Source organism: Theropithecus gelada, chromosome 3 (assembly GCF_003255815.1).
Source record: "Theropithecus gelada isolate Dixy chromosome 3, Tgel_1.0, whole genome shotgun sequence".
Taxonomy (NCBI): Eukaryota; Metazoa; Chordata; class Mammalia; order Primates; family Cercopithecidae; genus Theropithecus; species Theropithecus gelada.
This window is the reverse complement of record NC_037670.1, coordinates 121,997,653-122,010,986: the sequence shown is the minus strand read 5'-3', so window position 1 is coordinate 122,010,986 and position 13,334 is coordinate 121,997,653. Positions and strand designations below refer to the sequence as shown.

The 13,334-nt window shown below is 34.2% G+C and overlaps 1 protein-coding gene across 5 annotated transcripts in view; it reads right to left on the bottom strand.

Moving 5' to 3' along the window:
* Window positions 1–13,334, bottom strand: part of CACNA2D1 (calcium voltage-gated channel auxiliary subunit alpha2delta 1) — a 503,324-nt gene that overhangs the window by 160,340 nt on the left and 329,650 nt on the right. For all 5 annotated transcript variants that reach the window (XM_025380146.1, XM_025380148.1, XM_025380147.1 and 2 more), the window contains exon 6: window positions 9,918–10,047. In XM_025380146.1, the coding sequence (XP_025235931.1) occupies window positions 9,918–10,047 (130 nt within the window). The remainder of the gene's footprint in view (window positions 1–9,917; window positions 10,048–13,334) is intronic.

Sequence of the window (13,334 nt, the reverse complement as noted above, 5' to 3'; positions counted from 1 at the left end):
CAATCTGAATATTTGCCTATCTCATAACCTAGTAGTTTTAAAGTCTGATCTTTGAATTTTGAGACAAAATAAACATGAAATCTTTATAGTCCATTTAAAATCTTTGTCGTTTTAATAAAATTTTAGAAATATCTTTTAAATGCCTTTCTACCTCTAGGGAGAAATCAAGTAAGATTTTATCCATGAAGTCAAATGCCAAATGATTAAAATATCCTCATCTCAAATTCCAGACCTCCATTTTTTTTCCAGTTGTGAATCCCTTTCTAATTTGCTGTGAACAGTACTGTCAGTCTGTTTTGGAAACTATTTTAATTTAAGATTATCTCTCTTCAACCTTTGAATGGCCTGTCATTTGTTATATCCATCATAAATGCTAGCCAAGTACACTTCTGATTTCCAGCTGTCAATTTATAGAGGCACTGAATTTTTCACACATTCTTTTTCATGTTTTCCCTCTGGCTTTCCTTTTAATTTTTTTTTTTAAACAGTAAATTTTTATTTGTATTCCCTACTAAACAGTAAGAAAAAATAAAGCAATAACTGGATTTTTAACAAATCCCTGAATATTCTTATTCCATAATAGACTTAAAAAACACAATATTTTCTTTATACATTGTGCCTAGGTAAGTGTGAAAACCAAATGGAAATGAAGAAAATCTAGTATTGTTATAAAATACTTGAGGTCCTTCTTAAGAAAAGGTACTGAGAAATATCAGCTCTGAGAAGTACTTGTGGAAAAATATATGATATTCCTTTTTGACTTATGTGCACACACTAGACAGTGTGCTGGCATTTATGTGATCTGCATGTGGGCATTGTTCTCCTAATTAGATAGAAAACTTGGGTTCAATACCAAGATTAACCATATATGCTGGCACAGATTCTTAAAAACTTCAAGTACTCTTAACTCACTGAATGTCCTGCATGAGGCTCTCCTAAGAACAGCAGAACTTCCACTGGCTTTTTCTTATGTATTTGGCCAAATATACAACATGAAATAAATTTGTAATGAAATACAGTATAAGAGATACAGAGTAAAACATTAAAAACTATCCAACATTTTATGCCCTGATTTTGGCTGACTTAGTAGTGTCTGCTAAGGCTGGCATAAAGCATGTAAGATTCCATCATTCTCCTGTAGTACTTCAGGTAGTTCTGGGGAGCAAATCCAAAATGTTCCCAGGGCCATGGAAGGAATAGGCAGTAAGTTTTCACATACAACAGATGTATGTTGCCTGGGTCAAAGGAACCAGAGAAAAACAGAACTCCAAAAAAGGGTCAGCATAAACTAGCTACAAGGCCCACCATCTACCCAGCCCTGCCCTAAGTTATCCAGACAGGTAACAACCAACCATCCTTGTTCTTCCCTTCCTGTCTGCTTCTCCCTACTTTGGGTAAAATTCAAACAGCAGCTATTAAATGCCCAGCCTGCACTGAAGGCTTCCATTAGCTCTTCTTTAAGGTAGGGAAGAGGAGTTAACACTAACTCAAATTTGGAAATTTCACTATTACAATGAAAATAAGCTTTTATTTTTTTTTTTTTTCGAGAGAGAGAGAGAGAGAGAGAGACTCGCTCTGTCACCCAGGCTGGAACGCAGTGGCGCCATCTCAGCTTACTGCAACCTCCACCTCCTGGGTTCAAGCTATTCTCTTGCCTCAGCCTCCCGAGTAACTGGGATTAGAGGCACATACCACCTCATCTGGCTAAGTTCTGTATTTTTAGTAGAGGCAGGGTTTCACCCTGTTGGCCAGGCTGGTCTTGGACTCCTAACCTCAGATGATCCGCCCTCTTCTCCCTCCCAAAGTGCCGGGATTATAGGTGTTAGCGTCCGTGCCTAGCCAGAATTTCTTAACTGAGACATTTTTATTGAGATTATTTTTATGTCTAAAGGTAATCTAGATCATTTTGTTATTTTGAATCTCTAGGAAAGTCATCCTTATCCAGGGTCACTCACTGAAAAGGTTTAATAGGCTATCAAAATAAAGTTGGATTTTCACAATAAACCACATGTCACATTTGTACAAAGTGATTCACACAGAAAGAAAAATGAGTTATAAATGGTATCAAATTTAGAATATGCCAACTTCTTAATATACAGCTATCTGAAAAGGTGATTATGTGAATTAACTGAAACACATACTTGTGAGAGGTAAACGTTACATAGTCACATACATATATGAAAAATAATGGGTAAAACAAATTTTGTTTATTCCTAGCAGAATTTCTTTGACATTTTAAGGGTTAATGTGTACTATGAACCTCCAAAGAAGTAGTTATAAATATAGCTACTTAAAGATATCCTCATATCTGCACATACTCAATGAAAGAGAAGGATTCCTCTTCGTCGTAGAAGGCCACCAACCCTTTCAGACTGAGGCCTCTTTTGTGACCCCATTTAATCCTAATTACTTCTTAAAGTCCCTGCCTCCAAGTGTCATATCACATTGGAGGTTAGAGCTTCAACATATAAATTGGGGATGGAGGGAACACAATTCAGTCTAAAGCAATTTACAACATCTATAAAGCTATTACTAATTGGTCTGTTGTTCTGTAATCTGAAATGAATTTAAAAACTAATATCTATATGATCATAAGAATACTGTATCTTTGGCATTTGGGTTGATAAGTCGTCCATATTCTCTTATCAGAAAATCAACAGTATATTGTTCTCTATGAGTATGAATGTATTACACGAATATTATTTTTAAAAATAGTGAAAGTAAAGGCCAACTTTATCTCAGAAGCAGAATTGTTTCTCTTTGTGCCAAACTTATTAATTATGATCAAATTACCTTAGTCTAAAATTTACATTCCCTACCTCAGGCTTGTCCTCAATGTCTTATGATGTTCTTACCATTTCCTTGCTCACTCCTAATGAGAAACGATGTTAATTATGTAAGCTAATCACTTTTTACAATATATGATCACTTTGTTACAGAATCAGTTGTACTTTTTAAAAAGTGCCCTTTCTTAGCACTTAATCAGATTTCTAGTTGCATGATTCAGAATCAAGACTTGATAATTTAAACAGCACTTTAAAAGAAAAAAAGAAAAGCTACTCTGTTAATATCAGAACCATGACATTTTACCGACAGTTCTTTAAAAACATTCACTTTTTTAGTCATTTAACAAACAACTCTATATATTATATAATGATGTACTTTACGGAATTAAAGAACTCTTTTTCTTTTTTGTAAATCATCTTGTTTAAAAAAATCAATAAACACAAAACTTAAGAATGCTCTACTGATGAAAACTCTTTTATGATTCTATCGTGATCCAGAGTCACATTTGTGAAAAATACCAAGCATAGAAAAAAATTACCCTGAAAAATACCACTGGGTTGGAAATGTAGTGCATTTTTCAGCTCTTCATCAGAGCATAAGGTATGTGGAAATTCATCACGGTGAGGATATTCACGTACGGCAGCTCAGGTAAGTCATGTCCCATTAGACTAATCAGCAACTTTAACAAGAATGAGTCACCATCCGGTAAAACTTAGAACAATTAAGCCTGTTTTGATTTCTACCACGGCAACAATGAAACTATCAAGTAAAAAATATGTTGTGGAATTATTTGATTGTTGTTCATGAAACAAATTTGGTATAGTTTAGATTTGAGGAACATGGTAATATTTTCAATTAGTGAGAAAAATTGTTCTCCTTTATTCATTTTAACTTTGCTATTTGGGGATTTAAAAAATAGGAAGATGGAAGCATTTCCTATTAGATAGATTCCTTACATTAGTTACTGCATGCAATCCTCACTGCAACCTAGTAAGGTATATTCACCTCCTTTGATTGTAAAGAAGTTGAATATGTAATTCTGCGATAAAGCCAGGACTTGCATCCACTTCTGTTAGATTCTATGTTCTTGTCCATGACCCATAGTTGAACCTTGATGACGTGAATGACATCGCTTTTAACCCCAAGATTGTACATGTTTAAAATTCTAGCATTTGAAGGCTCAGATTTTTTAGTATAAATGTGTTATTTCGGCCCACCTGTCCATCACACCTCCTATTCTTACACCTTTTATGCCCATTCTCATCAACAAAGTATCCCATGTCCACAACTTTTTCATAGAGAGAAAAAGATTACATAATTCTTCCTCCAGAAAACAGCCCACAGCTTTCCATTTATGTTATGGATTGGATGTCTGTATACTCCCAAAATTCATATGTTAAAGCCCTAACCACCAATGTGATAGTATCAGGAGATGGGGTCTTTGGGAGGTAATTTCCATGAGGTCATGAGGATAGGGCACCTACAATAGGATTAATGGCCTCATAAGAAAAGGAAGATAAAACAGCCTGCTCTCTCCCTCTGCTGGTGCAGAAGAGGTGATGTGAGGACACACTGAGAAGACCCAGGAGGAAAATTCTTACTGGGCACCAACCTGCACCTCAATCTTGGACTTCCTAGCTTCCAAAACTGTAAGAAATACATGCGTGTTATTTTAGCCTATCTGTCTGTGGTATTTTGCTATTGCAGTCTGAGATAATTAAGACAATCTCAAAGTAAATATCAAAGTCTTTGCAATCGTCCATAGGGCTGTGGCTGACATGGCATCTGCTGCTACTCCTGCTCCCTGTTCCCTTGCTAACTCTGCTCTGGCCACACTGGTCTCCCTGTTGATTATGAGCCCACCATGCTCCTGCCTGAAGATCTTTGAGCTTTCTGTTTCCATGGCCACAACCTTCTTACCCAGGTGATTTTTATGGCTCTTGTGCTCACAAACTACAGACTTCAATTACAATACTGCCTTAGCCAAAAGGCCTTCTCTATCGACCCATTATAAAATATCACTCTTCTCTCTTATCCCAGGAACTATCTTTAACCTCTTCTCTACTTTATTTTTATCAAGAGCATTCATTACGCTATGACATATACTATTATTTTAATTGTTTGTTTTACACTCCACTATCCTCCAATAGAATGCGGGCTCCATGAGTAGAAAGATTTTTGACCATTTAGTCAGTGCTATATTTCCATTATCTGGAAAAGTACATGACATGCTAGGTCCTTAATAAGTATTTGCTAAATGAAGAAATGTGTTAAAGGCAAAATAAAGAGAACGTTTACTATTTTTCATTTCTATGATATATATTTTAACATACATATATATTTGAAGCCAGTTTGTTTTAATTAATTAAATTTCACTTGATGATTGACTGCCTCTGAGGTAATTAAATGATAATACCGTGTCTAAAAAAGCTATTTTCCCAGTTATGATTAACATTTCCTTGAGATATATATATATATATATATTCTTTTGAAACAGGGTCTCACTCTGTCACTCAGACTGGAGTGCAGTGGCATGATCATAGCTCACTGAAACTTCTGCCTCCTGGGCTCAAGTGAACCTCCAACCTCTGCCTTCCAAGGAGCTGGGACTATAGGCGCATGACACGACCCAAGGCTGTTTTTAAAATTTGTTTAGAGAAACAGAGTTTCACTATGTTGCCCAGCCCGGTCCCTAACTCCTGGGCTCAATTGATCTGCCCACTTTGGTCTCCCAAAGTGCTGGGATTATAGGCATGAGCCACCACACGAGGAGGAGATTTCTATTCCAACAAAGATAGTCAAAAGATACTCTGTTAAAGGTATACTACCCTCACTGTACTTGGAGTAACAACAAAATGGGCTGTTTACAACAGCTAAATGTAAATTATTAGTAAGTGGTGGATCTGTGTTGGAACAGATTCGTTACTAAAATTTACGGGAGATTATGCAATTGTCGGCAAAGACTGCATGCACCTTTTTCCTCTGCAATTTTGACACTGACATCATCTAAGATACAGTAGCTATATCTTTTAAGATAACACAATTGAATATCAAGATAAGTTACAAGGATAATTGATTTTTAGCTTAAATTACAAAAATGAAGTACTTTTAGTAAAGCATATGAGACATCAAAAGATAATATAACTCATGAAAATTGTCTTCTTTTATCAAAATGAAGATATCTTCATGATAAAAATGTTAGGTATCTTTACTTCTAAAATGTAAATAATAATTGCCTTACTTAAATTATGGGGTAAGTATAAGGACAAAAGTATCTGGTCCCTAAAAGCTTTATGGAAGTTGGGGTTCCTTCCTATTATTTTCCCTTATTAATGTTATTCTTACAGAAATATAATTATATAAAGAAATATCAATACAAATTGCCATTTAAAATGATTATAGAATATTCTATGAAAACAGCCCGACATTGAGTCTAAAGTGATTCAAAAATTAATAAAGTTCTGTGATTAAAAACAAATTAAGTCAGAATATTCAGCCCTTGTTTTTACTAAGTTATATGCTTGTCTTCTATATTCCTAAGCAGATAAATTAGATCTGAAAGTTAAGTATGGTTTGGGTGTCCTCTAAAAGAAAAGGAGCAACCAGTGAAATTCTCAAAAATGGAAATTTTGAAATGGGGCTCTAATTAAATACAGTATTTAAAACTTTAAATATATCACTGAGCAGAAATAATCACATTTCAATTCAAGGGACTTTAAAAAGTAATCATCTTTGTGAAATTAGAACACGAGGTTTCTTATAAGAGTACAGCTACACAACTGTCTTAAAATGAAAAAGGTTGTTTCCTTCAGTTAAGCCTTCAATTAAAGTGCACTTTCATATTCATTAAACTCAGAAGCCTAGAACAATCCTCTAAATCGGATATGTTCCCACCCACCGCATGAAGAATGCCGGTAATTATTAAATTTTCCAGATCTTGTGGACATTTCTGATTTTATTCCTGTCATTTATTCATGCAGCTTATAACACTGGATATGAATTTTAAAGAAGTACAGGCCGGGAAAGGTTAGAGTCTTACTGATGAGATTTCAGCAAAGAGGAAGATGCCAATATTAAGATGAATGGGACTAAATAAATAATCCAAAGACAGAGCTTCTTTTTACTTTTAATTATGACATATCCCAAAGAATGCCTATAACTTCTGAAAACATATTATTTTATTGATTCTTGAAATAAGTTGTATTCACTGAGACTATTAAAATTATCTGTAGCTATTTACAAATAGTTTATTTTAAATTGGAAAGAAAAACATTGTTTATACAAATTTAAAACTGTACCATACTAAGATATATGTATACCTATGTAAACATTTTTTTTTGATTCTTAAAAAAATTTGTTCAAATTTTTGAGTCAGATTTCATATTTGTTCTAGCATACAATAGATGGATGCTTTAGTTATAAAGTGATTTCAACTATGGAAAGGAAGAAAAAGAGTAACAGAATGCAGATTTTAATGCAAAGTAAGTATCTTACTGCCTCCTGTGTACAATTCTGGCTCACAACTAATCAAACAATAATCTATAAACTTGTCCAGACAATCTGTCTTGACTACCAATACTAGACATAGGACATTAAAGTAAAGACGGCTGGCGTGGGGGCTCACGTCTTTAATCCCAGCACTTTGGAAGGCCAAGGCAGGTGGATCATGAGGTCGGGAGTTTGAGATCAGCCTGGCCAACATGGTGAAACCCTGTCTCTACTAAATGCAAAAAACAAACAAAAAAATTAGCTGGGCATGGTGGCGCATGCCTGTAATCCTAGCTACTCAGGATAATTGCTTGAACCCGGGAGGCAGAGGTAGCAGTGAGCTTAGATCGCACCACTGCACTCCAGCCTGGGTGAGGGAGTCAGAAAGTAAAGAGAAAGCAGCTAGTGTTCTGGCCACACCACATTTATTTCCGGCACAGTGGTTTTTGCTTTAATCTCTTTTACACATCAATCTTCCATGTAAATACATATTGTAAACAAAATGTTCATAGATTAAAGCTATTAGAAAATCACTGACTTAAAATATCTTGTCGACATTTATAAATTATTAAATTTAGAAATAAAAAAGCCTCCCAGATATCAACAGTACAAAACCCAATCATAAAAGATTTCTAATAAATGAGCAACTTTCAAGTTGGCTTCAGTTTTCTTCAACACAGTAATGCAGGCTGAAAAGCAGTGCCATAATGTACAGAGTACTGACAAAAAATATTTTGACTCAAAGCTTCTATACCCAGCGAGTTTTTCTTCCAATCGGAATTCAATAGAAGATACAGAACGAGATTATTATTTTGTTGACATATCCAACAAACAACAGGTGATAGATCTGAAACTAAAGTGGAAGATGTATTATTCAAAAATTGAGAAACATAACCATATAGCTTAGCATTGTCTGAATAGTTATAATAATGACAAAAACAATTACAAATATCAAAAGTAGCTATAGAAAAAATAACACAATGGTCAAAGAAAAATTATTAATATATGAATCCAAATCCCAAATGATTCTAAAAAGGGCTTGGAATTAATAGTCTGAGTTGGAGTGTAAAAAGTTAAATTATGTTTAAGGCTCATGTAAGAAACTACATATATATACACACAAATATATATATACACACATACAACATTTTGTTTCTATTATACATAATTATAGGTTTAAAGTCATCAAAGAATTGATAGAATGAAAACAGCGGCACTTTTAAAACACTTAAAAGGAGAAATGAAATAAAATAATTTGATCAAAGACAAAATCTGTTACAAAAAGAATCATACATGCATTAAAAAATTGTTTATAAAAACCAATAATCTCAAAGTGAATTAAAAAAAAAGTCATTCACAATGTGAGTCCTTTACTTAATCTTGTGAGTCTAAATAAACTTTAACTGTAAATAATAACAACAACAAACACTTATAGAGCACTTACTATGAGCCTGGCACTATTATGAGAACTTAAATACATTAAACTTGCTTTATCCTCAAAGGACATTTCAGGGTACTAATCTTATCTCCATTTTACAGACGAGAGAATGCCTACTCAGAAAGTTGCAGGATTTGCCCGAGGAAATAATACTGCTAAAATTTACATTTGACCACAGGTAGTCTGGTTCCAGAACCCAGGCCATCTGGATAATCTGGATTCCAAATACACTCTACCACCTCCCAAGAGGAATATAAGAAACATGTTCTTTACAATCTCAAGCAGTTCTTTTCCCTTATCCTTTACTATATGAGAAGGCAGGGAACAAGGTGCAGGATGGGGTGGAGGGATGGGTTAAAGAATAAATAATATGGAAGACCAGGGATATGACTGAACAAATACCCTGGTTCTGGTCACAGTTCATTCTCAGACACAATAGAGTGGTCCTTTGGAAAATTCCTAGTTAGAATTCTCAGGCTTTGCTCTGATTAATGCAAAGCGTGTCTCTAAAAAACAACACCTGCGCAAGCTTCCTCCACTATTTTCCTAAACACTTTTTTTTTCCCCCATCCCTTTCTCACAGGGAAGCCATCCCAACCATGATTTCCAGTCACTACTTTTCTAGTTTTTAAGGTCTCTTCCTTTTACCCAAGCACTTCTTTTGGCTGGAAGCCCACAATACATTGAGAGGAAGGTACTTTTTACCTATATCCTAGGGTAAGGCAGAGAAACATACACAGAAGGGGAGGGAAAAAGAGAGAGAGACTGACAGACATGAGAAGAAGTCGTAAGAACTGGAAAGAATCTAAAACATACAATTTTCTCCCTTTACCCATTTATGCAAGAATATTTTTGCATGTCCGTGTAATATAGCTGCATAGTTTTGACTTTTGACAAATATATCTATATACTTTGTAAGTTATGGATGGCAACTGGGAAAGCAGAATTAATTACTAAACATTAAGTTAGAAGGACCACTCCACGGATGCAGGCTGTCCTATGAATATTCGTTTAGTGAGGCTATATTGACATAAATTGTTCATGAAAATCAGATTGATTCTTTCACATAAATCAGAGTTTACCACAGACTCTTATATGACAAACGAAACAATGTCACATTTGCTCTTTTTTCCCCTCAAACATGGAAAACATAAGACAGGCAACAGCATGGTATTCCAACAGATGTTAACATTCTTTTACTTACAGCCCTCATAGATGTCAGTAGGAATATGGACTGCTGCATGCTGATAAGATATTTGTCGTCCAAAATTAGCATCTTCGATGAAAACGGGTTTTATCCTCTGGCTGCCTGGCTCACTGTCATTTTTCTCAGGCTATATACAAAAGAGAGAATAAACAGAATATTATAATTTTTGCTAACATAAATATTTCCACATGCACTTCTTTATTTGCCCAATGCATTTTTTTCAAAAAATATATCTACAAGAATTGTTTAAAATATAGTACCTTAATAGCATTGGATACACAAATTTCCATTCTGGTATTAGCAATCACAGTATATCTTTATTGTATTATTCACATTATAACTAACTGCTCTCCTGATTTCCTCAATGTTGGAGTCATTCAGGATCATCTTTGGGGGACGAGGGAGATCTGACTTCCACACATATAATACTTATCAAGATGTAAACTTAAAGAATTGGATAGGCCAGGCCCAGTGGCTCATGTCAGTAATCCCAGCACTTTGGGAGGAAGAGGTAGGCAGATGGCTTGAGCCCAGGAGTTTTAGACCAGCCCAGGCAACATGGCAAATCCTTGTTTCTATGAAAAATAACAGAAAATTAGCTGGACAAAGCAGCACAGGCCTGTAGACATACGAGGCTTTAGGTGGAAAGACCGCTTGTGTCTGGGAGGTTAAGGCTGCAGTAAGCCATGATCACATCACCACACTGTAGCCTGGGCAACAAAGTGAGACGCTGTCTCAAATAAATAAACAAGCAAACAAATAAATAAATAAAATAATAAGAAATTGGATAGGTGCCTTTTAAATACAACCTAACTAATATAATCGACTTGAAATAAATTTCACAATTTATGTAACTAAATTTATATTTGGTAGTTGAAGATGATTCTTTGACAAATAACGGTACGCATGACAGAAATAATATGGCAATGAAGGATTATTTTAAATCTCATCCTCTTGCTTTTTGCATGTTTTTCAGGTATACCAATTTTTGTCTTAAAAAAGAAAGTATACTAGGAAAGGAGTGATCTATTTAAACTATAAACAAAATTAAATCCTAATTCAACCAATTTGTCTCTTGAGGTAGGAATGAAGATCCAATCAATAATGATTCAAGCAAACCCCTCGGGAGTCTATAGTCAAAGATTAATTTTCTATCTATTGGAACTATACATTTGATACTGAATTACCTTGTTGCCTTCCCTGGTAACAAACTAAGAATTTCATTCATTTATCCGAAATGCATCTATAACATTTTTTGACATTTGTGTTAAACTTTTTTTGTTCAAAATATATTTTAACTCTACCCTAACTATATTTTTTTAAAATGATATGAAGTTTAAAAATTACGAGTTAAGCAAAAGTGAAAAGAGAAAAAAACCTATTTGTTTTGGGTGGAAACAGGTAGAAGGAGAAATGAATGCATGTATACGTAGCAAGTGTTACCAGTATTATTCCTGGCTTTTCAATTTTAAGAAATAATTTGTGCTTTCTGGTTTTTACAATTACAATAATACAATGAGAATGTATTATATTTGTGATCAGAATAAAACTATTAAGGTTTAAGTCTTTTCTATTAATATTATAAAGCATTACATGCTTGTCTTACATAAAAATTACTTCTGTTTCCTCTGAATCCTCTCACACTTAAAAATTAGCAGTTTTATATACATCTTATGCAGGCTCTTCCTCTTTTAAATAACCATATAAATGGCTTTTAGAAATAACTTTAAAATAATAATTACTTCTCAACTTCTAAAATCATGTATCAAGAATCCTTAAGGTACAATTGCTAAACATAATTTAAGAACAAATAATAGTGCTATTTCCATGGTTCTCCTTTTGTAGTTTATATAAATTAAAATAATTTCATAAAAATATGAGAATTTCTAAATTGAACTCATTTGTTATCTTTAAGCTACTGGAAACTACTGTTCCTCGTACCACCATACTCCATGTCTTTACTTATCTTTATATATTACGGCAGTATATATTTAATTGAAATACAGTAAATATTACACACAAAGGAGTTTTTATGAAAAAACCTACTTAACACAGAATGTCTCGTGTAGCAATTAACTACCTCAAATAAATTCTCCCTCTGAAACAAAGAATTCCATTTCTTCAGATCACATACAAGAAAGAACATCTATGTCTCCATCCAACTGTTTTTTTTCAAAATATATCTTCTGAAGTTTACAGACCACCATATACAAATGTGTACAGACAAAATGAGCAAGTGGATTCTAAAATATATTCAAATGCATTTGGTAAAACATAACTGACACATGAAATGCATAATTCTCAGACTATCCTTCTCAATATAATTTCAGCTATTAAATAACAGATTTGATTACTCAGAGACAGAGATACAAGCTAATGTTGGATGAGGAGGTCATTCAATTTTACAACCAGTGCATATTAGCAAATTTAATTTGGAAAGTCACAATGATAATTATTTGACAGGTACAAAAAGCTCTTGCAAATTTAACATATATTTATCTCACCCTTAGAATTGATATTTATAAAAAGCATTGATTTTTAATATTTTGTTCTCTTTTTCATGTTATTAACTTAAAAAATATTCCTACTTATAGCAAAATATTCAAAAATTAAAGTCTATATATTTTTACCTAAATTGCAATGGAAACTTACTTAACTATTTTGCACAATTCAGATTTGCAAACTGATAAACTTTACTTGCAATCATACTATGGCTATAATTATGTCCCAGTTCTGTATTATTTTTGTGTGCCACAAAGTTGTAAAAGAATTAGTTGATATAGAATAAAGTGGCTCACTAAAACTCTCTACGAAAATATCACACTTTGTATTTCTATCTCAAAAGTAAAGGAGTTAGATCAACAGTCTTGGCTAGGCCCAGTGGCTCATGCCTGTAATCCCAGCACTTTGGGAGACCTAGGCTGGACAACTGCTTGACGCCAGGAGATTAAGAACATCCTGGACAACATAGTGAGGCCCTCATCTCTACGAAAAATTTAAAAATAAGCCTGGCATGGTGGCATGCTCCTGTATTTCCAGCTATGCAGGAGGCTGAGGCAGGAAGGCCTTGAGCCCGTGAGTTTCAGGCTGCAATGAGCTATGATCACACTATTCCACTCTAGCCTGGATGACAGAATGAGACTGTGCGCGCACATGCTTCTGTCTGTGTGTAGGTTCCTGTGTGAAGAAACAAGCCTTGCATGCGATTCTCCAATACATAAGTATGTATATATGCATGTATATTTTCAAATTTCAATCTCTAAATACATCCTGGTTTTTTGTAGTTTTTTACAGTTGTTATTTACATTAGGGCCTGCAACTTTTATAACATAGGTATTACTGATTTCAGAATTTTTTTAAGTCTCACATACTATTCTCAGTATCAATTTTGGATATGTAATATGACTTACGGCA